Source organism: Lycium barbarum, chromosome 3 (assembly GCF_019175385.1).
Source record: "Lycium barbarum isolate Lr01 chromosome 3, ASM1917538v2, whole genome shotgun sequence".
Taxonomy (NCBI): Eukaryota; Viridiplantae; Streptophyta; class Magnoliopsida; order Solanales; family Solanaceae; genus Lycium; species Lycium barbarum.
This window is the reverse complement of record NC_083339.1, coordinates 110502314-110530028: the sequence shown is the minus strand read 5'-3', so window position 1 is coordinate 110530028 and position 27715 is coordinate 110502314. Positions and strand designations below refer to the sequence as shown.

Below are 27715 nucleotides of genomic sequence, written 5' to 3'. Positions count from 1 at the left end.
AAGTTATTGTACCGATAAGCAATCTAGACAGCATGTGGCAGATAGGCAATTCCTATGAATCTTTCTAGATTTTCAAGAATACTCCAAAGCATATCCCACATTCTCCTAATTTTGCTAGAATAGTCCTGCCTCTTCTCTTTCCACTCACACTCTTTCTGCAAAAGAAATATGGGTATGGAGGGTGCATTTACATTGACAAAACTTTCCACTCTGCCACCATTGTTTTGTGCCAGTTCCTCCACTCATTACCTTAGATCCTTGTCATTATTACCTAAATTGTCTTCCTTTAAATACTCTTTTGGGACTAAAATATCATCATCTGCTCCTTTTATTGTCACTGCCTCATCATCATCATCATCATCTCCTTCTACAACTGTTGGCCAATCACAGGGTCTCAAGGTCTTTAATTTCTTCCAAATTATCTCTATTTATTTTAATGGTGAATTGTAGCTTATACTTTTGATTTACTTGAATTGCAGATTAATTCAATTCCTACTAAGCCTATTGAAGGTCAAAAGACCGGAACTAGTGGTCTACGCAAAAAGGTACTCTGTCATTTCTTTCTTTTTTGGTTGGTTTTATTGAAAAAGGGAAAATTACGCTCTATGTCGACTGCGAGAAAATATTTACGCCTCGTAGCCCATATTTTGAGTTTGTTACCCGGTTTAGCCCATATTTGTGTACACACGCCTTTTCTTTTATTCAAGGTTGATGCATTATGTATAATGCTTTTCCCCCAGGTATAATGTTGTATAATACTCCCTCCGTTTCAATTTGTTTGTCTGGTTTTGACTTGACACAGAGTTTAAGAAAGTAGACAAGATCTTTGAATCTTGTGGTCTTTAAACTAAAGATACGTAGAATTAAAGAGTTGCCAGAAAAGGAAAGAGACAATCTTCATTTTTTTTTTTTTGAAACTGGTAACTTGGAAAGAGGCAATCTTTTCGAAACGGACTAAAAAGGAAAGTAAGGCAAACAAATTGAAACGGAGGGAGTATTGTATATTGGGCTACGTGGCGTAATATTTTATGTAGGGCTGTATATTTTTGAAAATATCCCAAATTTTAATGCAAACGGTTCATTTTGATTACTTTTGCTTCTTTTTTTGTATATAGGTTAAAGTGTTTATGCAGGAAAATTACCTTGCCAATTGGATACAGGTATGGTTCTCTCGTTCTTTGAACTTGTAAGTCATATTGAATTTCAAGTGTACTCAATTCTGTGCAATTGTTTTGTTGATGTTTCAATACAGGCATTGTTTAATTCATTGCCATTAGAGGATTATAAGAATGGGCTGTTGGTCTTAGGAGGTGATGGTCGATATTTCAATCGAGAAGCTGCACAGGTAGTGCTCAAATTTTGTACATAAATTTCTGTGTTTTCTGATCCCTAATGCATCTTAAGCTACAATGCAGATAATCATTAAAATTGCTGCGGGTAACGGTGTTGGTAAAATATTGGTTGGCAAGTGAGTGTCCCAAAGTACCTTTTGTTTAATCCAGATGTTCATCATTGCGCGAATGAATTCTTCAAATTTCACTTTCTGGCGATATTATTGCTTGAAGTAATACTTTTCTCAATTTACTACTTTCTGGTTCCTTTGCATTTCTGAATGTTAATATCTGAAATGCATAGCTCATTGTTGGATACCTGTGCTAATGAAGCTCAAACTTTCAAAAAGAGGAACTTTTTAACTAGATTAAGTTCTTTGGCCTTGATTTTCTTACTCGCTGTACTATGAAGCTTAGTCCTGCCACTCACTTTTTAATCTGTATAAAGCGGTTCTGTATGTTTGTGAAGATGGAAATCATGTTTCTCAATCTTTATGTGCGATATTACTTTGTATTGCCTTGTCTTAATTATAGACTCCATGAGCCATCTCTTCTTGCAATCAATCCTTATGATAATATTCCATGATGATATTTGTTCTGAGAGTCCATATCCTTCTACTTTTTATTCAAGTGTTAGCATATAGCTAAATTTGTTTCATTTCCTAAGTGCATATGTTTGTGCTCTTATCCAAAAAGAGAAAATAAAGTAGTTGATATGTATAGATGAAGAATCTCTGTTTGGCAGGGATGGTATACTGTCCACGCCAGCTGTGTCTGCTGTGATACGGAAGAGAGAGGTGACAATTCTGTTTTAATTCTTTTATTTGCTTTTTCTTTGCTATTTTTGAATGACAATTAAAAGTTAATCCACAGGCAAATGGTGGCTTTATAATGAGTGCAAGCCATAACCCTGGTGGTCCTGAGTATGATTGGGGTATCAAGGTAAATTTCTAGTCAGCAAACATGTACCAGAAATCTGGAACTGCTTGTTCTTAGCTGTCCCATTGGCTGCTGAAATATACAGTTAAACTTCATTGTTTTATTTTAAAAAAAGCTGGTTCCGCATAGAATTTGCTAGATATGACTGTTTCTGATATTCGACCTCTCTAAATAGGATATTCCAAGAACTTAGCATTTCTGATTATCATTTCCTTTTTTCAGTTCAATTATAGCAGCGGCCAACCAGCACCTGAGTCTATCACGGACAAGATCTATGGAAACACCCTTTCTGTATGATTCCATCGGCCTGCTAACTAATATACTATTCTGTATTAGATGACTTAATGTAGCTATGGTTCGACACAAGGTTCTTTAGTGCTGTATATGCATAGACATACATAGTGTAGGTAACTGTAAGGAACTATTATGGTTCATTGGTGATTCGGCATCTGAATTCCTTGTTTCATAAGGGCTATGCAGATTTCTGAAATAAAAATTGTCGACATTCCTGATGTTGATCTTTCTCAACTTGGAGTTACAAACTATGGAAATTTTAGTGTGGAGGTGGTCGACCCTGTGGCTGATTATTTGGAGCTAATGGAGGTGAGTGACTAAAATTTTAGATTTCCGAATTTTTTTAAATGCACACCATGATATGTATCTATAACAAAACTGATAATGTGCAGAATGTATTTGATTTTTCACTCATTAGAAGTCTTGTTTCACGACCAGATTTCAGGTGTGTTGTTTTATGCTTCCCCTGTTATCAAGCATTGTTTTACTTGTGCTGTTTATGTATTTCTAATTGGCTATATCATATTTTTCATGGACATTTCTTGGACTTTTTCCCTCCCTAGTTTCATAATGATTTCTATTAGCCTGTTCTCTAAATAGATGACTGCTACGGGTATTACTAACTTCTCTTCAGATATCTAAATTTATCTAATATCTTTGATAAGACGATAATTAACTACAATCACCTAATAATTCCTGCATCCTTTTGAAGTGGTGATAACCACGCATTATGTGAATCTGGTTCTGCTTCTGGCATAATTATATTCTTAAGGTGACATTTGGCAACCATAACATACAGTAAAGGATAATGAGGCTTTCGAGATTCAGTTGAGATTTCATAAATCCGTGTTTTTGACGTAATTATCCAAGGAGATTGATGATATACATCAATGTGGAATGGGTTTAATAAGTTGATGAGTTGTATAAAAATGATAAGTAGGGTTAGGTCAAGTTTGGGTGTTGATCAAGTAGCTTTAGATGACATAGATGTCGACGTGAAGGGTCTCCAGCACCTAGGAAACTGTAAATGTGTGCCATACAAATTACTGCAGTTATGTCTAGCAGCAATGCAAATTATGAATGAATGTTTGGAGGATTATACGTTATTCCTACTCACTGTAGGTCATTAGCTGCACCTTTTAGTATGATTAAACTGAGTCCTAGCTCTACTAAGAAAGAAGGAGAGCCTTGGCGTAACTGGTAAAGTTGCCTCCATGTGACCAGGAGGTCATGGGTTCGAGCCGTGGAAACAACCTCTTGCAGAAATGCAAGGTAAGGCTGCGTACAATAGACCCTTGTGGTCCGGCCCTTCCTCGGACCCCGCACATAGCGGGAGCTTAGTGCACCGGGCTGCCCTTTATAGCTCTACTAAGAAAGAGATACTTTTTATTTTATTTTTTGAGGGATCCATCCCTTGCAATGTGTCTGCACCTTATAAAACCTTTCAATAAAAGGGGCAGCCCAGTGTACTAAGCTTCGGCTATGCGTGGGGTCAGGGGAAGGGACGGACCACATTGGGTCTTATGTATCTAGCCTTACCTAGTTACCTTGCACTTCTACATGAGACTGTTTCCGGGGCTTGAGCAATGTCATGGTTTGAGTTGGAGGCCATTAGCGCTACTGGTCATAGTGTGTAAGGTTCTCAGAAGAAAGGAGCCAACAAAACAGATTGGTTAGATCGGTAAGAGTTTTCTGATTTTATTGAGGAAATGCAGTGGATAGATCCTCCTCTGCAAGGTGGGAGTTTCATCTGGTTCCAAAGGAGAAAAACTCAAGGGTGGCTGCACGAATTGACAGATTTTCATTTCCGGTTGAATGGGATGAGGAGTTCAAATACATCAAACAGCTACACTACCAAAATTGATTTCTGATAATTACCCCTTTCAATTAACTGGGGGAAATAAGAACATGTGGTTGGAGGTTGAAAGTTTTGTAGATAGGGATTCACATGAGGTGAGAGTAAGGGCTGATACTTCGTTACAACACAGCAGCATGGTGTGGATCTAAATTTTTTTTAGTCTTCATACCTAATTTTCCTGGGGTTTACATTAACATTAGAAACTTAAGCTGCTGAAGCCGGATTGAAAGGTATAGAATCTAAATACTTATAGTGATTTCAAAAAAAGGAAAACACTGATTCTGGAAAGATACGATACGTGGATAGAAGACAGGAAGAAACGAATATGCCGGTAGCCAAGGTTAAAGAGATACCTTGAGGCGAACTGTTGATCCTGGCTAAAGAAGGCGACAAGAACATAGGTGTGATTCACAAAATGCAAATGGTCACATGAAATACAAGCATATAGAATTGTCATCATACAGATGATATCAGAGTGGAAATGATCAGCTCTTTATTTCCTATTGCCAAGAGGAAGTATTGGAGACCTTTTGAAAATGTAAACCTCCTTATCTTACTTGATAGAGGAAAAGAGAGGTCGAGAAAAGAGGCCACAGGTCTAGAAGGCTATACTACATTTTATCAGAGGTGTTGGCCAGTGGTAAATGGGGATCTCATGAATGCTTTGAACGACTTTTATCACTTTTGATTTTTTTTTTTTAAATTAAAATTTTTTGTGCTTCATATATCGCATTAATACTTATTACTTACAAGGGGTGGAACAAAAGAATTGAGGGACTTCACCCCTATAAGTTGTCTAGGGAGGTGTACAATATAACACAACTGCTCAGAAAGATTAAAAAATAGTGATTAGCAAAATAGTCGTTGTTACTCAAAATGCTTATATTAAAGGAAATCACTTTATAGGCATAATTTTGACCACCGATGAATATCTGGAATCTAGATATAAGGAAGCGAGGCTGAGATGGTTCAGGCATGTGAAGAGGTGTTCGGATGCACCAGAGGAGGTGTGAGAGGAAGGCTAGGATGTTAGGAGAGGTAGAGGTAGGCCGAAAAAGAACTGGGAGGAGGTGATTCACCGGAGATGACACACCTCCAACTTATTGAGGACATGACCCTAGATAGGAAGGTTTGGAGGTCAAGGATTAGGGTAGAAGGTTAGTAGGTAGCCAAGTGTTGTAGCACCTTTATGTGGGAGAAACAGGGGACTAATCTCCTCTTCTCCTTTCTCCTTATTAGTAGTATTACTATTTATTACTTGCATAGTATCTTTTACTTCGTTTTTATTGTTACTGTTGCTTCATTGGTGCCGTTATTCTTTTCTTTCTAGCCTGTTTTTGTAATGCGCTGTTGTGCCGAGGGTCTATGGGAAACAACCTCTCTACCCCACAAAGGTAGGAGTAAGGTATGCGTACATCCTACCCTCCCGAGACCCCACTTGTAGGATTTCACCGGGTATGTTGTTGTTTTATTATTTGAGAGTTACTCATCAACCTATTGAAGAACAGAGTTTTGGAGACCAATGAATGAAAATGATTAAGGTTTTCATCTCTTCTAGTTGATTCAATTCTGATGAATGGAAGATGGTCTTTTTTTCACCTTTCAGATTCTTGTTGGTAACGTAAGGATTAAATAAGATGTTGAACATAGCTAGAGAACTTAACTGGATAGGAAGTTTCTCTATGGAGGTGGACAGGACCAACTCTTTGCTCTAATACACATGTTATATGCTGGTGGCAACCTAATCATTTGTGATGCAAGGTGAACAACTGAAGCATCTGAGAGTCATTCTTATTGGAGTTTGAGGCAATTTCTAATCTTAATTATAATCTAGTTAATGATCTCCAGTATATACCAACAACTAACAGAATATTCGATTACAAAGTCTGATTTTCCCCCCCTACATATCTAGGACTGCCTCTTGGGGCCAAACATAAGTATGCAATTGTTTGACAGGGAGTGGGGGAGCAATTTGAGTAGATATCAAATTGGAGACAACAATATTTATCTTTTGGTGGATTGTGGAAGACTCACACTTACCAATAATGTGTTGGATAATCTACCAATCTATGCGAGTCTCTCTTTTACGACCTAGTCAAGTGGAAAAGAGACTGGACAACCTAAGAAAGGATTTTTTCTTGAAGGGAACTAAGAAAGGATTTTTTCTTGAAGGGAACAAGGATAGGAAGACTTATCGTTGGTTAAGCAGAGTAAATTGACTCATGAAACGAATCTGGCCTTCAGGATAAAATTATGAGGTTGCTTAACAAAAAGTTGCTATCCTGGTTAAGGAGATACAATCAGGAATCATAACCTCTGGAAGCAGGTTATCCGTGCAAGAGTATGAAGTAATGAGCCTGGTGCACAAGAGTAGTGATATGGTGATATGGTATTGTCTATGGAAGAGCGTATGCAATTTATGAAGGAATTCTCTCCAAACATTAGCTTCTCAGTAGGTAATGGAAAAAAACTGAGACTTCGTCTTGATGCTTTGATACACCACGTACCTCTGAAAGATGAGACCCCAGATTTGCTACTGTCTTCTCAATACAGTTCTACTCATGGATGTGAACTATTTTTTTGAACAAATTGTGAAGATTAGGAAGTTGAGAGGATAGCTTAGACCTTGAATTAATTGGAAAGGAAACAAGTTTCACCAAATGTACCGCATTACCAGAACGATGGGAGAGGAAAGTATGAGTTTCTATCTTTATCTTACTTTTCCTCTGGCCTTGCAAAGACTATAGGGTCATCTGGTTTGAAGACAAGTTATGCAGGGATTAGTAATACGGGGATCAATAATGTAGAGATTAGTTCTTGTTGAATGTTTGGTTCGTTGTATTAAACTTAGATATACATGGTAGAATTTAAACCACGTGGTCAGTTTTTAAACCAAATAAAATTCAGTTTTCCATTATACCCTTGACCTGTTGTAACAAATTTTTTTTGCCTACAAGATAAAACTCCAATCCTTAAAAAAAGAAATAGAATAGAAAAAGCTCGTGACACAAGAAGGGCAGGAACTTGTCATTCCTCACAAACCAAGCAGAATCCCAAAACTTCCCTTTCTAATATTTGAATTAATCTCAATTTGTTGGGTCTTAGTCACCAAAAGAAAAAGAGAAAAAAAAGAAAAGGAAAAGGAGCTCAAATTGGAAGTGAATCAGTTTAAATGGCCTCTTTTTCATGGGAAGCCATTAGTCTTCTGATTAGGACCATTGTTGAAGCTTTTTTTTCTTTTTGGAGTGTTGAAAGGTTTTTTGAGAAAGTATATTAAACATCAATGGTGTTTTGGTCTTTTAGTATTTGTCTATTTGATCCCAGTATAGGTTGTACAGGGATTCCTATTCCATGCTTTATCTGGTATAAAATTATATAACTATGCAAAAAATGAAAAAAAGGTAATTGAACAGTAGACTAAACAACGCATAATTCTATACCATGATTATCATGCTCGTACCTCAAACCATACTGCCTTTTAGAGAAAACTCCTCCCGAAGTGGCTGGGTTTTGTTGTATTGAAATGTGTGAGGTGTTAGATGCAAGCAAACTTGCAGAAAAGGGGCCTTAGAGTTGTACCAGATGTTAGAATCCAAGGGTGTGCCCTAATGGCGCGAATTAGGTTGAAAACCATGAGGTCTCAGTTTCAAGACCCAGGGGAGGCAAAAATACAGGTGATTTCTTTCCATTTGTACAAGCCTTGGTGGACAGAGTTGGCTAGTACATGTGCTGGTGGAGGTAGAAGGTGTCCCGTGGAATTAGTCGAGGTGCGCGCAAGATAGCCCGGGCATCACAATTATAATTTTTTTTTTTTTGTACCAGATGTTATGTGTTAAAAGAAGATATATATTGGGGCATTGTTCAGTGGTGAGGTAGCTTTGCCTTTTGTTTTTGATCCTAGATTGGCTGAATTGGGCAATACAGGGAGGTTAAGTTGGCCAGGAAGAATAGTAGAGGAGTATGTGAAATACGGTTCCTGCCTTTTTTTAGGGTAGTTTGGACAAAAAAGAGTCGAGATACTTAGGTGATGCCAATACATGGTCTTAGATATAAATGCTTGTATTTATTGGAATTTGGGTGTATTTTACTGAATGTATATGATGTAGAAACACTTCTGGAACTCCTTATGTCTCTCGAGTTCCAATGAGATGCTCTTCCATCAGAAACCTGCTTCCAGTATTAGACTATTATACATCACCTACTTTAAATTTATAAAAGGAACCAAGTTTATCCTTGAAATATTCAAATCTGTAAAGGGCAGGGGCAGCCTGGTGCATAAAGCATTCGGCGTTAGCAGGGTCCGGGGAAGGGCTGCACCCCTTGGGTGTGATGTAGACAACCTGTCCTAATGCAAGCATTAGTGGCTGCTTCCACGGCTCGAACCCGTGACCTATAGGTCACCACGGAGACAACTAGTATTGAAATTTGTATAATAAGTAAATGAAAGTTTTGGTACCAAAGTTGCATACTTTATTCATCTGTAGAGGTACAAATTTATAGTAGAAACAAACAAACAAACTAGCTATCTGATCCCTTGATTCTAGCAGATTTGATAATCAAGGGATGATTTTACTTGATCTAATTTCCTAAAACATCCAATAGCATATCAGATCTGATTTTATCAGATCAATTAAGATTGTACAAAATCAGATCTGATCATAATTAGATATTCACAAATCAACACTCCCCCTCAAGTTGGCATGTAAATATCTGTCATGCCTAACTTGCTTAGAAGAATTTCAAATTTTGGTTTAAAGAGTCCTTTTGTGAAAACATCTGCAATCTGCTTATTTGTTGGGACAAAAGGCATGCACACACTTCCTTCTTCAATCTTCTCTTTTATGAAGTGCCTATCCACTTCAACATGCTTTGTTCTATCATGTTGAACTGGATTGTGAGCAATACTTATGGCGGCTTTGTTGTCACAGTACAACTTCATTGGTAGAGCAAATGGTTTATTCAAATCTTCCATCATCTTCTTGAGCCAAATCATCTCACAGATCCCATGAGCCATAGATCGGTATTCAGCTTCGGCACTGCTACGGGCTACGACATTCTGCTTTTTACTCCTCCAAGTCACGAGATTTCCCCAGATAAATGTACAATATCCAGACGTAGACTTCCTGTCAGTACCTGCCCAATCCGCATCTGTAAAGCTTTCAATGCTCCTTTGTTGGTTTTTTTGGAAAAACAACCCTTTCCTCGGTGAACTTTTCTGGTATCTTAGAATCCTATAGACCGCTTCCTGGTGCTCTTCTTTTGGAGAGTGCATGAATTGACTGAAAAGCTATATCCGGCCGAGTGTGTGACAAGTAGATCAACTTTCCCACTAGTCTCTGATATTGACTTTGGTCAACTGAATTTCCTTCTTTGTATCCGAATTTTATATTCGGATCAATAGGTGTTTCAGCTGGGCGACAACCACTCATCCCTGTCTCGTTCAAAAGATCTAGCACATACTTCCTTTGTGACACCATAATGCCTTCTTTTGATCTCGCTACTTCCATGCTAAGAAAATATTTCAATTGGCCCAAATCTTTGATCTCAAACTCCGTGGCCAACTGATTTTTTAAATTCTTCATTTTTGACAAGTCATCTCCTGTAAGTATGATATCATCAACATACACTATTAGGATAGTTGTCTTTCCCTCAAGTGAATGTCGAATGAACATGGTATGATCTGCTTGCCCTTGAGTGTATCCTTGTTTTTCACAAACTGAGTAAACCTCTCAAACCAAGCTCTTGGAGATTGTTTGAGCCTGTAGAGAGATTTTTTTAGCTTGCACGCTCTAGGTCCATACCTTTCTTCAAAACCCGGAGGAGGATCCATGTAGACTTCTTCTTCGAGTTTTCCATTCAAGAATGCATTCTTCACATCTAGTTGTTGAAGTGGCCAATCAAAGTTGGCAGCAATGGTTAGAAGAACCCTGATTGAGTTCAACTTAGCAACTGGAGCAAACGTTTCGAGATAGTCAATCCCATAGGTTTGAGTGAATCCTTTTGCTACCAGACGCGCCTTATACCTCTCTAGGGACCCATCTGATTTAAACTTGATAGTGAACACCCACTTGCAACCCACTGTTTTCTTTCCACGTGGTAGTTCTGCCATTTCCCAGGTTTTATTTCTATCAAGAGCGTTCATCTCCTCTAGAATTGCCTCCTTCCACTCGGGAACTTTCAAAGCATCCTGCACATTTCTCGGTATCTCCATTTCAGATAATTGAGAAAGAAAAGCTACATAGGAAGGGGACAAGTTTCTATATGACACAAAATTTGACATGGGATGGTTGGCTTTTCTTACCCCTTTATGTTTGGCAATCGGAAGATCAAGGTCTAAAGTAACAAGGGGTAAATCAGAGTTAGGTTCTGGAGAATTACCTTGTATTTGAGTGAGATCTTGCGGGCTGGACGTTTGGTTCTGATGAGAGTCTTTAATCTCTTTTTCTTGGTTCCGGTTTCTCCTCGAGTAAACCTGTAATTCCCTTGTTTGTTCCCTGTTCTTGTCATTAATTGTATGATGAAAAGGCTCTATTGAATCAGTTTTTTCATTTTCATTATTTAAGCTGTGATCTCTTACCTTCTCATGGTTGTTATTACCAAAAGTACTATTTCCAGTGTCTATCATAAAACCTGGATCATTTTGTTTGTCACACATGAGGTCAAGAGGTTCCTTATTATCCCTCGAATCTTCACTATGTTTCTCCCCCTGAAGATGAGTTCCAAAAAACAATTGAGATTCAAAAAAAGTGACATCCATTGTGACAATGATCTTCCTAGAATTTGGGTCATAACATTTGTATCCCTTTTGACTAGGAGCATAGCCAACAAAAACACATTTTTTAGCACGTGGATCAAGTTTACTCCTATTATGATCATGAACATGAACAAATACACTACACCCAAAAACACTCAAAGCTAGATCAGCAGTCAATCTAGAAGTAGGAAAGTATGTCTTGAACATACTGAAAGGGGTTTTAAAATCTAGAACACGGGAAGGCATCCTATTAATAAGATAGGTGGCTGTCAAAATAGCTTCTCCCCAAAGAAATTTAGGGACTCCACTTGTGAATAATAAGGCTCTGGTTACTTCCATAAGATGCCTATTTTTTCTCTCGGCTATTCCATTTTGCTGGGGTGTATCAGGACAAGAACTTTGGTGCACTATTCCCTTGGAAGTGAAAAAATTGCCTAGCTGGTCATGAAAAAACTCTCCCATTATCACTCAGAAATATTTGAATCTTCTCATTAAATTGTGTCTCAACCATAGCATAAAAAGCCTCAAACATATGTTTTACTTCCCCTTTGTCTTTCAATAGGTACACCCAACTAAGTCTAGTGTGATCATCTATGAAACTCACAAACCACCTTTTTCCATTTACAGTTGCTACCCTAGAAGGTCCCCAAACATCGCTATGGATTAACTTGAAGGGTTTTGTGGCATGGTATTTTTGGGAAGAAAAAGATGAGCGTCGGTGTTTAGCCATTTCACAAAATTCACACTGGAAAGAAGATGGACTTTTATTCATAAATAACTGAGGTAACAAGAGTTTCAAAATAATGAAAACTAGGATGACCAAGTCTATAGTGCCATAACATGACTTTATTATCAACTAGAACAGAATTCAAACAAGTTGAACTAAAATTTGCTGATTTGTCACCATCTTCAAGAAAATAGAGACCTTCAGACTCTCTAGCATTGCCAATCGTCCTCCCCGAGACCTTGTCTTGAAATACACATGAAGTAGAGTCAACGATAGCACGACAATTAAGGTTTCGAGTCAATTTGCTGATGGACGCAAGATTGCAAGACAATTTTGGAACATGAAGGACATCAAAAAGAGTCAAATGAGGGATTAATTTGATTGTCCCTTTTCCAGCAATTGCTGAGAAGGAACCATCAGCAACTCTGACTTTTTTATTTCCTGCAGAAGGAGTGTAAGTCAAGAAAAAATGGGAATTCCATGTCATGTGATCACTAGCTCCTGAATCTATAATCTAAAAATTCACACCTGTTGAATTTGTACTCATAAAAATAGATGGTACAGTACCTGTTTGGGAAAAAGAACAAGTGGGAGTGGAAGGATCGGGTTTACTGGTTTGGAGTTGAGATTGGAGAAGTATGTGCAGTAGCTCTAATTGCTCCTTGGTGATGGTGCCACTTCTAGAGAAGGTTGCAACCCTGATTCTTCGCTGGAACTCTGAAAGGCCTGGCTGCCACGGTTGTCTGCCCCTTTTTTCTCCCAGTTAGGCAGTTTCCCATGGATTTTCCAGCTGGTCTCACGAGTGTGCCAGTATTTTTTGCAAAGATCACACCACGGCTTTTTTTTCTTGTCATTTTCATTTTTCGCAGCAACTAGAGCAGAGGAATCTATATTTTTTCCTTCCAGATTAGACTCTAATTTTAGCATAACATTCTCCTTGTTTCTTCTCGCCTAATCACAGAAAAAGTTTCCCTCAAAGTGGGCAGTGGGTAAGTTCATCAAATTCTTGGTTCAATCCTACTAAAAATAGATATACCCTCTCATTTTCTTCTTTTTTCATTGCTTTTACACTATCCTTAGGACACTCCCATTCATCATTATAGCATTGATCTAATTCTTGCCATAGGGAAACCATCTCATTATAGTAAATAGTAACACCCCTCTCCCCCTGCCTAGCTTTCGACAGTTTAATTTTTAATTCAAAAATCTGAGAAGCATTTTCTATGTCAGAATAAGTCTCTCTAACAGCCTCCCAAACATCCCTAGCAGCGGGAAGAAACAATTATGGTTTACCTATGGCAGCTTCCATGGAGTTTAGTAGTCAAGCGATTACCATTGAGTTTTTTGATCTCCAGGCATTCATTTTCGGGTCTCCTGGTTCAGGCTTTTTTGTCTCTCCAGTTAGGTGCCCAAGTTTTCCTCGACCATCAATAGCCAAACGAACAGACTGCGCCCATTCCAAATAATTCTTGCCATTCAGCTTGTGAGAAGTAAGCTGAAAAGACAAATGAGAGGAATCTCTGTCTTGGTTCATAGTTGTCTCGTTCGGAACTTTGTTAATAGAATTCTCGGCTTCTGTTGATGCCGCTGGGTAACGTTGCCCAGTAAATGCTGTTTTAGTCATGAGCAACACAAGAATAAAGTTGCTCTGATACCATGAAAGTTTTGGTACCAAAGTTGCATACTTTATTCATCTGTAGAGGTACAAATTTATAGTAGAAACAAACAAACAAACTAGCTATCTGATCCCTTGATTCTAGCAGATTTGATAATCAAGGGATGATTTTATTTGATCTAATTTCCTAAACATCCAATAGCATATCAGATCAATTAAGATCTTACAAAATCTGATCTGATCATAATCAGATATTCACAAATCAATAGTAAACCTTATACCTCTAGTTTTGCTTCCTCTTCAGAAGTATTTCTTTTCTCAACTCTTCTTTCGAGTTTCATATCAACAAAACTAAGACAACAGAATATTTTTAAGAGAGGGGGGGGGGGGGGGGGGGCGCTCTTACCTTTAGTTGTGTATGCAATTTGTTAAAGCACATGAAGTCGAATTACTATCTCTAAATGATGGTTGCATTCTTCTATGGTGGATGTTCTTGAAATATATGCTGTCGTGCAGGTCTTAGTTACTTTATCTCTCTTCCTGTTTGTCTTTGTATACACCCCCTCCCCCCAAAACACACACACACAGAGAGAAAGAAGGAAGGGAAAATCTGAAATCACTGTCTAACTGACTATACCAGTTCAAATGCGATTCTGTAGGTAGTGCATTTTGTACAAACATAGTAAGTTATAAATTTCTTGCTTAAATTCAATGCTTAGTAAGATGGGCTTACACTGAAGGACCATATAATATTTTGTATCCTTCTTCCCTTCCTCCCCCCGCCCGCTGGATTTTTTTGCTCATGCTTTTGCTTGTTAATGTCTGATGCTGCTGACAGGTTTGTATTTGATGCCATGCATGCAGTTACAGGGGCTTATGCGAAGCCCATTTTTGTTGATAAACTAGGAGCTAGCCTGGTATGTATGCCTTGGAGTTTTTCCTTTAGCTGTTGGACTATATCTTGCATCAAACTTGATTGTAGCTTTCTCATCTATGTATATTGTATAGGAGTCTATTGCAAATGGAGTGCCACTGGAAGATTTTGGGCATGGTCATCCAGACCCTAACCTTACGTAAGAAAAGAACATCTAGTAGATGTGCTTTAACTTCTTGAAAAGAACTAATATATTTTAGTTATTTTGGTCAAGGTATGCCGAGGATTTGGTGAATATCCTGTACGGACAGAATGGACCTGACTTTGGTGCTGCAAGTGACGGTATGCTCAAAAACCTTCTGCCGCAACACTTCACCAGAGTGGCCTTTCAATTAATTGGAGACATTTATAATATGCTTGGCTGAAGTTCAAAATTTATTAAATCTTATATATATGAAAGGAAAATAATCAGAAAAGAGAATCAAAGTTAGAAGCCATCAGAAAACATTTAGTTAGCTATTCCACTGTCCTTCCAACCCCACCCCAAAATCTCTGAAATGAAAAGAGATCAGGGAAAAAGGAGAAGGACAATTAGAGAATTAGTCTCTCCAAAGATTAAGTGGTCATACTTTTTCAATTGCATGCATATACCATTGCTGAAAGCTTAGATACAACGATTGCTTCTTTCTTTCATGAATGAAAATGAAAATGTTCTGATCAAAATAAATTAGAAGTGCTAATTTCTAACTTTATTACGCATGAGAAGAAACATGATAACGTCTCTGGATATTTCCTTGTATAACTATTTAGAAATGATTCTGAAGAGTTTTTAGAAGACCAACTATTCCAGTGTGCTGATTTTCTAATTTATCTCATAAGGAATTTTCTTTAGTATTTCAACTATATCTTAATTTGTACTTCTTGCTATAAGTTATACAAAAAGGCCTTGTATAACTTATTTGCTTGTCATAAGCTAAATCATGATGTTTTGTTTGTAAATATTTTGACTCCAAAAAAAGGAATTAAAAGCAATGTCCTTTATGAGAAAAGTAAAATAGAAATGAAGAAACTTTGTTCTGTTCTCTTGCATAAATTAAACAAAAGAGATTTGTTTGTAAATATTTTGACTCCAAAAAAAGGAATTAAAAGCAATGTCCTTTATGAGAAAAGTAAAACAGAAATGAAGAAACTTTGTTCTGTTCTCTTGCATAAATTAAACAAAAGAGATTGATTCAACTTTTTCAAGTTTGGTTTGAGACTTGTATGTTGGCGTAACGGTAAGCGTGTGACCTTTTGTTGAGTATTATATGGTTGAAATTATTATTTCAATTTCATCATCACTACTTATAATTAGAAATAACTCAAATAGTTCCAAGGCAAATTTGTCTTGAGAAAACTTTATCTTTATCTGTCCCTTGTTTCTTCTGTAATAACTTTTTCAAGTTGGGTGAAAATAGAAGTTTTAATGTATTTTCTCATTTTAAGTTATACCTCTCAAGCATATATATATGGACTTCCACTTCTTTTTATGCACTCAATTAAAAAGGAGTTGGTGCATTATACATTTTTTATTGGTTAAAATACTTATAAATTTTAGTCTTCTTACAAAATATGAGAATTCCATTCTATAGGTTTTTCTTGCTTTAAACCTATTCGAAAAACTTTTTTCTTTTATCATGCTCTTTATGGGTTTTAGTGTTGTCTCAAATAAATTTTAGCTTGTTAATAGTTAGTCACTCTTTATATAAATCGTTAAAACCAAAAATTGTTTCATTGGTGGAATTAAATAGGGATTACTTTTGTATTTTAATCCAATTGTGGCTTTTATTGACGTTAAAACCACTTTAAAACAATTGAACACGGAGGAATTCCTTATCTCTTTTTTTGTGAAATTTGTTAGAATGTCACCTTTGTATGGGTTATAGTCTCCGTATATGGCTTTGGATAATCCTCATCTTTTGAACTAGCCTTTGGGTTGAGTTAGGCCTAGTATCCATTTTCCTAACATTGTATGAGAGTCAGATGGGTTTTATTCTCCTCTATTTGAGTTAGCTTTTCAGGTTAAGTTAACGTAAGATCCATTTTCTTAACAAACATAAATTAAAACACAATTCGTAGGTTACCATTCTTGTTACGTGAGGGAGGTACTTCGAAAATTTTAGGATAACTATATTTGGATTTCCATAAAATTTGGCTTTCTTAAAAGAATCCTACTTAAATGGCGCCTTTTTCTTTTGCAATCCCTTTTTTCCATTTAATGCAGATATTTATCCTTTTTAGTCATAGTCTCTCCTGGAAAGAATGAAACCTCTCTTTTTGCAAACTATTTAATTTTTGTATTCATATTTTATCCTTAATGACTCGACTCGTTAGTAGTTAGGATCCACTTGATATAAAATTTTGTTCTTTCTTACAAGGAGAGAATAAAAAGACACGTCGAACTCTGACCACTACCCATATAAACTTCGCATCGATTCGGCTTACTTGTCAAAATTCTTCTTTATGTTTAATCTCTTAAATTTAATGCCAGTCAAATAACTTCACATAAACTAGGACAGAGGAAGTAATATTCTTTATTTTCAAAATTTACTTTTAATAAGCTTAAAATAGTTGTAAACGAGAAGATTCCTAACTTGGATGTTTCTGGAGTGATCTAAAAAATTGTTGGCATTCCTGCAGCATGTACGGCTCCAGGTACTTCAAAACTATCAGGAACTAACTTGTTATTTTGAATTTCCATGAGACGGCATAACATGGAAGCTTCCTGGTTCAGAATCACATGGAACTTATTAAAATGTTGAGATATTGGAAGTGAAAAGTATGACAGACACTATTATTCTTACTTTTGTTAGTAAAATGGATAGATAATCCTTTGCTGCATCTACTCAGGAAAAGAGGTTCTTTGGCTTGGAGGAGAGGTTAGGATTTAATCTGAGACACCTTTGAGTTCAGTTCCAATAATAGAATCATGGAGAATTTTCTTGTGGGTTATCGACTTAACATAGGCGGATCTAGCTAGTAATTTATGGGTTCATGTGAACCCAATAGCTTTGCCTAGACCCTGTATACGTATTAAGAAATTTACTAAAAATCTATAGATATTTTATTGTGAACTGATCATTATTATATATTAACTTGAGGTTGCTAGGAACCCATACACTTCAAATCCTGGATTCGCCTCGACTGTTGAGCATTGGAAAATGGTGTTCTTACTTGAGGCCTTTGAGGGTCTCAAACTGCTTGATGGAAGAGAAAATTACACCCATAATATATTGATTTGGGTGTCCATCAAATTCAGAGCCCATGAATCACACAGCTATAACCTAAGCTTTAGTAAAAGGTGAAGCAATAGTTTGCTCTGTGCTCATTGCATGGTTGCGTCACACAGATTTTTCACCTAAGCATAAATATTGAAGCACGTGCACGAATTTCATTGAAGATGGATAGGCCAATTTTAAATTCGAGTTTTCCAGTGATTACTGGTGGAATTTGTTATCCACATAATTTATGGTGTGCATCCTTTGTTGCAATGGGTAGTAGATAATGTCTTGTAAAGGTCTTTATTTAGATAGTAAGCAATCGGATGCATTGTCTTCACCAGCAGTTCAGTAGCACTTCATCATACATTTCCTCGTAATACTTCAGTTTTCTATATTGTTATGCATTCTGCTTTTTTCTTGAAATCTTATCTTGATTTGTTTGAATATTGAGCCTTGCTTGTGGGACTTGTGATTTGTGTGTCGGGTGTTTCGTTTGGAATAATTCCTTGAGGAAGTTAGTACGCTAAGAGTATTGAAGAGTCCATCCGTTCTTGTTGAAGCTCATTTGTAATGAGAAAAGGGCAAAGAGTTTGTAGTTCAAACCCAGTCAGCATGAAGGTAGAGCAAGCATGGATCCAAATCTGGCGTAATTTTGATTAATTGCTGTACATGTTGACAAGAAACAAGGTGGAGGATATTGAGGGACAGGAAGAAACATAATGATTAATAATATACATCAATGTCTTGAGCGTCATGTCAGCTTACTTAAATTGTTATGTCCAAATTATCTATTTCCTAGCTGTGAGTTAAGAGTTCTGCATTAACTTCTTTCTGTTTTTCATGTCTTAAATAACAAGAAAGTCTTATCATGTCTGTGACAAGTTGGTCTAATTATACACTGCAATCTCTCATCCACCATAGTTCTTCTCTTGATACTAAATGACAGAACACGATGCTGCTCTGCCATATGGAACCAAAGTCTGATTTTCACTTGTCACTTATGCAGGAGATGGTGATCGAAACATGATTCTTGGAAGAAGCTTTTTTGTTACTCCATCTGATTCTGTTGCAATTATTGCTGCCAATGCCCAAGATGCTATTCCATATTTCCAGTCCGGGCCTAAGGTCTGAAGCACTTAAGCTTTTATGCACCTTGGCTTTGGTCCTTACACATCAAAAATTTGACACGTATATCTTGCAGGGTTTGGCTCGATCAATGCCCACTAGTGGTTCTCTAGATCGCGTTGCCCAAAAGCTAAACCTCCCCTTTTTTGAGGTTAGAACTTGTTTACTGTTTCTTTAATTTTGATGATGTTGAAATCTTCAACTATACTTTTCAAGCTATGCCCCTCAGGTTCCAACTGGTTGGAAGTTCTTTGGTAATCTAATGGATGCTGGAAAATTGTCAATCTGTGGGGAAGAAAGTTTTGGGACTGGTTCGGACCACATCCGTGAAAAGGATGGTATATGGTATGTTACATGTTCACCGGTGATTCTTTCAGTAGTTTGTGATTGCCAAATCGGGTTAAACATTACTTCGGATATGTGTTTCTCCCCTCATTTTGATGCTGTGGCATAAAGGCAAATAAGAATGAGAACATTTATCTCCTACATTGTTAGTAATATAATGATGGTATTGGTGATTGTGCCCCTTTTTTGAACCTTCATCCCGCGAAACTGCTGTTGGTTTACTCTTCCATTTCATCTTAATGATGTCAGTGGATATTGCTGTGTGTTCTTGCGATATGAGAGTTTATTCGTCCTTAAGAGATTCTTCTCATAGTCTGTATCACCAAAATGAATTGTTGCTCTTCTCGTTCTCTTCTATGCTACATTGCAAACTTTAGTTTGGTATAACAGTGATCAACTCTTTGTGGTCTAAATTTTTTAAACTTGTAACTGATAGGGCTGTTTTAGCTTGGCTTTCAATACTTGCATATCGGAACAAGGACAAAACATCAGGGGATATATTGGTTTCTGTTGCTGATGTTGTGAAGGAGCACTGGGCCACTTATGGAAGGAACTTCTTTTCGAGATATGACTATGAGGCAAGCACTTTTTGTGTCTGTTAAACACCTTTTAGCAGTTATTTTTAGTTTCCGTCTTCTGGAGTGATTTGTCGATTACTTGTTTGGCCAGATGATTAACTGCAACACTTTGTCATTATTTTCTGACCAGGAATGTGAATCAGAAGGAGCAAATAACATGATCGAGTATCTTCGGGATTTGATTTCTAAAAGCAAGGCTGGTGATAAGTATGGTAAGTTCTCATTTTAAAGTCAAATTTGTCTACATTCACAGCATTTTAAGTACTGAAGGTTCTCCTGCAGGAAGTTATATCCTAGATTTTGCTGATGACTTCGCCTACACTGATCCTGTAAGTTCTGATATATCTTAGGAATGAGAATGTCTAACTATCTTCTTGAAATTCTTAAGTAGTTGTTGTGCATTTCTCAGGTCGATGGAAGTGTCGCATCCAAACAGGGGGTTCGCTTTGTTTTCAGTGACGGGTCCCGGATCATCTTTCGACTATCGGTCTGCATTGGCTCCTTATTCTGAGAAAAGTAGTAGAATAATCTGAAGTCTAAACAACTGAAACTAAATCGTAACGCTGTAATCCGCTTTCTTCAAACACTGAAAAAAATCCGTATAATTTCACGTTGCCAATTAAAAAAGAAAAAGAAAAGAAATCCGTATAGTCTTCTAACTCGTTAAACTAATCTCTATCGAGTTCATCTTGAAAAGCATGTTAAAGTGGCCAACTGAGACGTTTAAGTTGAGAGGGACTAGTATCTTATTATGTTGTGGGGGGATTTTGTCACCAATCTCTTCTATTTTATCTGGAAACTGCACGCTGTAGTTTGTCAAGTGGAATCAATGGAGATCTCAATTTTACAGGGTACTGGGTCTGCTGGTGCAACAGTGAGAATATATATCGAACAGTTTGAGCTGGATGCATCCAAACACGACATGGATGCTCAAATTGCTTTGAAACCATTGATAGGTTAGATTGTTCATCTACGAGCTTAACTATGAAATATTCCCATTTCCTTGAAAATTTATCTAGTTATCTTTTGCAGATCTCGCTCTTTCTGTATCAAAGCTAAAGGACTTCACAGGAAGAGAGAAGCCCACTGTCATCACATAAGGTCATAAATATCTGCAACTACAATTGCTTAGGGGAAGCCTTCTTGTGACAGTTGTAGCAGGTTGGACGCTTCCTTTGTTCCTGAATTTTATGTGATGCATGGTTCTTCCTCATTTGGCTGCATGTAGACATAGTCTTTTAAGGACCAGAATTAAAATCATGTAAATTATGTATAATTATCTGATGAAAATTAGAACACATGATTGGAGTATTTAATCAATAGAAAGCTGCTGCACTAGAATTTTTATTTCTTCCTAGAAATTTCTTTGGCACATTAGAAATTGAGACTTTGAACTAACTTTTGCCGTGTCTTTTCTGAATTATGTTCCAAATTAACTGTCCGCACTCGGTTCCATTAATTAAACTCTTACTCTGTCAGTGATTATGATGCATGCTATGATCTTCTGTGGTAGCTTAGTCTATCTTGGCCAAAATAACAGGGTTGTCTTAGCTGAGATACTTGTGAGATACCTGCTCTTGACATTTTATTCCAGAATATAGGACCATTCTCATGCCTCGTACTGGCTGTTGGTGATGGCGTCTTTGTGGGATCACTCTAGTTCCTTCTAAATTAATTAGTCTATTTCAGATGTTTCCCGTGAGATTTTTGGGCATCTGTCTTTCTGATCCTCATCTTCATAGTTTATGTACTAGTATCTGTTCCCTGGTGTTATTGTGCATTATTGAAGACCATGCTTTGAAAGGTTAATCATCCTATATCCTGGGATAAGTACTTTCAATAAGCAGTAGCTTCCTTTTTTCTTTAAGAAAACTATACAGGATTGAGGACTTATTTAATCAAGTTTTGCTATTTGGTAGTTATTTTGATATGTTGGATATAATATTTCAGCTTATAAACACCGTGAATAACATACTGTTATGCAAGCATTTCCTGAACTCCGTACAGAAGCATGGGACCTTTGCTTAAGGTAGTCATGTAATACCTCATTAATGTTAAGGTTGAATCTATCTTGGGATCGTAACTTGCCCTTTCCTCGCTAACTTAAATGCCTTCTTCACTTTAGTAGATGAAATAGAACAAGGATCGCTCATGAAGAAATGAGGTTCTCGATGAAGTTTCCTATGATGGATTATCTATATGTTGTACTACGGAGGTAGTTCGCTGATGAGGTAACTTAAAAATGGTACAATGGAAATACATAGCAAAAACTTGAAGCTTGTCTAAGTCGTAAGTGGTCAAACTTGTCTACCGTACGGGCTTCTGCAAAAGGACCAAAAGTGAAAAAGCTATGAGCCAAGGGAGGATCAAAATTAGTAAGTATAAGTCAAGTCGAGGAGAGATTTTCTTGTTAGAAATCTTGGCTCCATGTATTGTACGAGATTCCATAGCTAGTTTTAGCTCCGACTAGTCTAGAAAAGGAGACTATGTGGAAATGAGGATGTCATTGTTCATATTGTGGAGTGGTGGGGAATCTTGTGACTGGATTTACCTCCAATAGATCACTGTAATCTTGTCAGAGAAGGTTGGAAAGATATCCAAAAAGGAAAAAGAAGTTCTAGAAAAGGTGTTTGAGGTTGTCATGTAGCAACTCGTGGAATTTGATCCTGGAAAGTGGGTTATAATGTGTGTTTGGAAAGTGGGTTCATTTGGACTGACTTGCAAGTCTGATAAATTTGTTACATAACTTTACCATGGAGAGATGTTGAGCTTAATTTGGTTGAATCAAACACATGCAAGGTTCAATCAAAGTGGGTTATTCTCAAATTGGACACACAAAAATGATAGGTGCAAAGCTCAGTGGGTTGTGTGCACTTAGCTTATACGATGTTCTATGAGTGATAGTACTTACTATTGTAGTTTTGTGAACTTAGGAATTCTTAAAATCGCGCTTAAATAGATTCAGAAGAGAGAAATTATAAAGTATATTTGATTCTTTAGTGAGAGCATAAAAAAGCATAAAAATAAGAGTTATGAATAAGCATATGTTCCAGTTCCCTTTGCATTGTGGTTTGAGTAAGCTACATATTTTCAAGTTAAAATTCTTCCACCTTCTCCCTCACTTTTGTTTCATATGCAATTCTACAATTTTATCATGTTGAATTTTCTTTGGGGAACTTGTTTTTGTAATTCCGTCGCTTTTGTCATCTTGTCTAATTTAGTAATCTTACACTTTATAATAGTATGTTACCCCTTGGGTGGTGACGGGTGAATCCAAAACCTGCGTAATTGGATGTAGTCACTGGGTTCAAGTTTAGGATTTAACTTATATATATTGACAATGTAACAGTACGTTAACCCGTCGGTTAGAGATGTTATTGTATGAAATTGGTTCTTCGGGACATTATCCCATCACCTCCTCGATGTTCCATCTCAACCTAGTGCCTGCAACTTCGTCCTAAGGGAACATACATGGCTGGGCCTGTTGATCAGCTGATTGCTTGCTAGTGTCTTCGGATTTTGTGGGGAATTTGGCACTTCTAATGGGAAAGGGTCAATTCAACTGTTCTCTCGTGTAAATTGTAGTGCCACTATCATATTCTTCCGAAGTTAGGTCCCTATCACCATTAAACTTCAATGTTCAACTTGGACAAGAATGATCTAACAACAACTCTTGCAATTGTTTCAAAGGTTTTGTCCTTTATCAACTCCAAAATGTGTTTGAACACAAACTACTTCCAATATGCCTAAGGGTGTGTTCGGTATGAAGGAAAATGTGTTCTTAAAAAATAAGCGAATTTATACTTATTTTTTCATGTTCGTTTGGGTAACGGAAAATAAGTGAATTTCTTACTTATTTTGTCATATTCGTTTGGTTGGTAGAAAACATTTTCAGAAAAATACCCACCCAAGCCCCACAACTCCACCCAACCCACCCCACCCCCACCCCCACGCCTCACCCCACACCCCCACCCCCAATTTTTTTGAAGTATTTTTTTTTTTTTTGAATTTTCTAAACCATCGCATCCCCTCCCCCCCCCCCCTCGATGTGGACCCATACCACACAAACCCCCACAACCACCCACCCCTCCACCCTCAATTTTTTTTGGAGGGGGTGGTGGGGTGTCGGGAAAGGGGGATGGGGCAAAAAACCAAAAAAAAAAAAAAATTCAAAACTTTTTTTTTCAAAACAATTTTTTTTGGGGGGTGGGGTGGGGCAGGGGGTGGGGTGGTGCAAAAATTCAGAACTTTTTTTTCAAAACAAAATTAATATTTGGGGGGGGGGGGTGGGGTGGTGCAAAAAATAAAAAAAATAAAAAATTCAAAACTTTTTTTTTCAAAACAAAATTAATATTTTGGGTGGGGGGGGGGGTTGGGGGTAAGGCAGGGTGGGTGGGGTGGGGTAGGGCAGGGGGTGGAAACCAAAAAAAAAAATTAGAAACTTTTTTTTCAAAACCAAAATTAATTTTTTTTTGGAGGGGGGGGGGGTGGGGTGGGGTGGGGTGGTGCAAAAAACAAACAAAAAAATTCAAAACTTTTTTTCCAAAACAAAATTAATTTTTTTTTTGGGAGGGGGTGGGGGTGGGGCAGGGGTGGGGGTTTGATTGCGGGTGGGGGTGGGATGGTGCAAAAAAACCAAAAAAAATTCAAAACTTTTTTTTTTCAAAACAAAAGTAACTATTTTTTTTTGCCAGGGGGTGGGGCAGAAGTGGGTGGGGTGGGCTAGGCATGGGGTGGTGGGAGTGGTTGGGTGGAATACACTTATAGACTTGTTTTTCCTACTTTTATTAGGGAAGTCATTTTCCCAATTTTTGAGGAACTTGTTTTCCTAAAGAAAATGTTTTTCAAAATTTTTGACCAAACGAACATGGAAAAATTGGAAAGCATTTTCCGGAAAATGTTTTCCTCCATACCGAACACACCCTAAGTGATATCATGGCGAAGCATGCACTCAAACACATGAACTAGTTCATGAGATTTTGTGTCTCCTTGGATCTCTGCTATTCCAGACTTACTGTCTTATGCTTTTCTAGTAAGAAGCAGCGTTTAGATGATGGGATTTTTTGACCAATTGAAGAAAATATATATGGGTGCCAGAAGCTTTACTTATGGCTTATTTTTGAATGGAGAGGACTGTGAACTGTATTTGATGTCATCTCAAAATAATCACACGATGTTCTCTGCTGTTCCAGACGTAGTGCTTTTGCTGTGTAGTCCTTTCGTTTGAGAAGCTTTAAATGATGGGATTTTTTAACCAATAAAAGCAATTTGATTGTCATAAGCTTCAGTGTGTTCTTGAATGGAAAGGACTGTATACTATTTGATGCCATCTCACAATTAATCAAGTTTACCCCTTGCCGCCCCACCTAAGTTCTTTCTCTTGATTTTAGTAAAGAATTTAAGATTGGTTTTTGGTAAATAAACTGAAATATCAAGCAAGCTTGATGGTTAAATATGCCTTCACAAGCGCAGCAAATATTGAGTCGTCATTGAAATCAATTGTTGCTATGCATCCAGACGCTGTTTAAAACAAATTTGGAGCTCTTAATGTTAATGTTTTTCGTCCGAGTAAGTTTTGTTTTTTGGTAATTCTTTTTAGGATATCATATGAACTTGACATCAACTAAAATCTTATTTTGATGATGACTGGTACAAAAGCAAACGCACTTTGTGTAGTGGTAGCTTTTGTCAAAGGTTTCAATGGGAAAGAGAGTTCTCGTACTGGGATCTTAACATAATCCTGGGAAAGAGTACGGTGCTCACAAAAGATTTGAAAACGAAAACTTGTTTTCTTTGGCTCCAAAGTGGGAGATGAACCCATGCACCACACTACCACATACTTATTATTACTAGGATTATATATTTTTTTTAATAGCGCACCTCGACTAATTTTATGGGTCGAGTACCTGCTATTTCCCATTAACATAGGTATCGGATATCTCTATCTACCAAGGCTTGGATAGACAGAATGAAATCACCTAGTTTTCTTGCCTCCGTTGAGATTTGAACCTAAGATGGTTCTCAACTGGCTTCATTGATCAATAAGCCACATAAATATTATTATAACCTACTACCGAAAATGAGCCTTGCGACAAGATGAAAGGGGTGCTGTTATGACTTATGTCTCTTAATTAATGAATCGAATGGTCCATGATACTTCGTTTGATCCTAATTTAGGAGGTAAAATAGGAAAATCTAATATTGTATACGATATAGAGTGCTAGCAAAAAAAAAAAAAAAAGAATCATATTAAAGAATAAAGGGAACCATAAAGCGCAATGGTTTTCTCTTATGGAGTTTCGCTTCTTGAGTTCAAGTTTTGCTTTCCGCTTTGCATGTTGATAGGAGTGCAACTCACCAGCAGTCTACTAAAGTGATTTTTTTTTTTCCGGTACTCGCATTGAAATCCGATTAAATTTGGATTCGCGCCGCATAGAGCCATTCGGGGGAAGCACTCCCTATCAAGATTTTTTTTATACTTAGGGCTTAAACCTGAAGCTTTTGTTAAGGGAGGAGTAGCCCCATCCGTTGCATCACATCCTTTGGTGGTAAGGTGAGTCTTCACTTACAAGCTGGCAGAAATCTCAGCAGACGTGCTTATTATTACTATGTAAAAAAAAAATGCTTAGTTAATTCTTCGGTATTAGGGAAGTAATCAAACATTTAGTAGCACTTGATCTTGAGTCGAACTCATCGTGTCGTGTGCAAAAAGAACTATACACTGTTATGACTTGTAAGTTGTAACCCTCTTCTTTTCTGTAAATTTCTTCCAGCATTTCATTTAAACTTTTATAGTGATAAATAGTCAGAAACTATACAAAGTTGACTGAATCAGGGACTGCATTATGTGTTGTTCGTGGACTCTCTGCTTTACCTTGATATTTTTCGATAGCTTTCAAAACACTATAATTAAAATGTCGAGTATCTTTGATATCTTTAAAGATGTGCAAGAAATTAGCTAAAACAAAATTGCATCGTAAGCATTAAGCAAGTTCAATCGTGATTTTATTATGTTAAGAGCATTAAAGTTTGTACCTAAACCGTGATATGGTCTTCGGTAGTAGTGAGACGGGACGATTTGTAAACTATTTGGTGATAGTTCAGCTCGAAAAAGTGAACAATTGATAGTTGAGCTGTGTTTTGCAAACTAATTGATGATAGTTTAGGTAGGAAACTCTTACACCTGATAGTTCAGCTAGAAAACTCAAAAAAAGGTGATATTTGAGGTGTGTTTTTGACCATTATTTCTTTCATTTTTAATACTCCACCAAGTGTTTACCAGGAAAAATACTGGCAAATTAGGGTTGTTGAAAAGTTGAATTAAGGATTGCGTACAAATAGGCAAGGGAATTCATTTGAATCACCTTCGACCGAAAAGTAAAGTATATTGTGCAAATAAAATAAAAATAATTTATTTCTGATCTTACATAATACTATATAAGAACGGTTGAATCGACTTGACATAAATGTAATATTTTAATGTAATAGCTGAGGGGCTCAAAAATTGTTTTAGGTCACAAATTCAATTTCTTGATGACATTCTAGTAATATGGGATGTTTCCCTCATGTTTGATGTAATCAGGCTAGCCTTCATAAGAGGACAAAAAGGTGTATCATTTGATCTTGACGTAAGTCATCCTGACTGTTCATTTCGTCAAATATCTGAATCATTCGGTTTTGATTTTTCGAATCCCTTATATGAGTTCGAATGATTCGCTAGCAAATTAAAGAGGACAAACTTTTGGAACCATTGCCCATGTAGCCAGCCCTAGTAATCCCAAAAAAATCCAAGACCAAAATCAGATAAGATTGTCTTTGCTCCCCATTTTAATGAAATCAAAGTCCTCAGCAGACCCACCAACGAATTATAATGCGAAACATAGAGGGGAGACAATGAAGAAAGGATAAAAAGTAAACCATCTTTTAGTGGATAAAGATAGGAAACTGTGTTTGTCTAATTTAGACAGTTGCAAATACATATACTTGTTGAGTTTGAAGTTATATGTGAGAGGTAT

The 27715-nt window shown here is 37.1% G+C and overlaps 1 protein-coding gene across 6 annotated transcripts; it reads left to right on the top strand.

Annotated features, from left to right (window-relative positions):
* Nucleotides 1–26564, top strand: LOC132631803 (phosphoglucomutase, chloroplastic). 6 transcript variants are annotated; one of them, XR_009579074.1, is made up of 23 exons: nucleotides 1–399; nucleotides 480–545; nucleotides 1116–1160; nucleotides 1253–1345; nucleotides 1416–1468; nucleotides 2077–2128; nucleotides 2205–2273; nucleotides 2493–2561; nucleotides 2751–2873; nucleotides 2957–3009; nucleotides 14357–14435; nucleotides 14527–14591; nucleotides 14667–14734; nucleotides 18659–18777; nucleotides 18854–18928; nucleotides 19007–19122; nucleotides 19559–19700; nucleotides 19831–19912; nucleotides 19971–20029; nucleotides 20110–20187; nucleotides 20551–20656; nucleotides 20733–20861; nucleotides 26137–26564. XR_009579074.1 is itself a non-coding variant. In XM_060347499.1 (22 exons), the coding sequence occupies exons 1-22, from the start codon at nucleotides 169–171 to the stop codon at nucleotides 20798–20800; spliced, it is 1911 nt and encodes a 636-aa protein (XP_060203482.1). In that variant the 5' UTR covers nucleotides 1–168; the 3' UTR covers nucleotides 20801–21061. The 6 variants fall into 6 exon arrangements, 2 of the variants coding, with proteins under 2 accessions (XP_060203482.1, XP_060203483.1); XR_009579076.1 differs by lacking the exon at nucleotides 26137–26564 and adding an exon at nucleotides 21295–21622; XR_009579073.1 differs by lacking the exon at nucleotides 26137–26564 and adding an exon at nucleotides 21241–21622.
* The last annotated feature ends 1151 nt before the right edge of the window (nucleotides 26565–27715 follow it).

What these genes read in the sequence shown, in the direction of transcription:
- LOC132631803 (XM_060347499.1), top strand. Translation starts at nt 169, where the DNA reads ATGGGTATGGAGGGTGCATTTACATTGACAAAACTTTCCACTCTGCCA. An exon ending in CTTTGGTGCTGCAAGTGACG is followed by an intron (nt 14,735 to 18,658) that starts GTATGCTCAAAA and finishes TCACTTATGCAG; the next exon opens with GAGATGGTGATCGAAACATG. An exon ending in TGCTTTGAAACCATTGATAG is followed by an intron (nt 20,657 to 20,732) that starts GTTAGATTGTTC and finishes TATCTTTTGCAG; the next exon opens with ATCTCGCTCTTTCTGTATCA.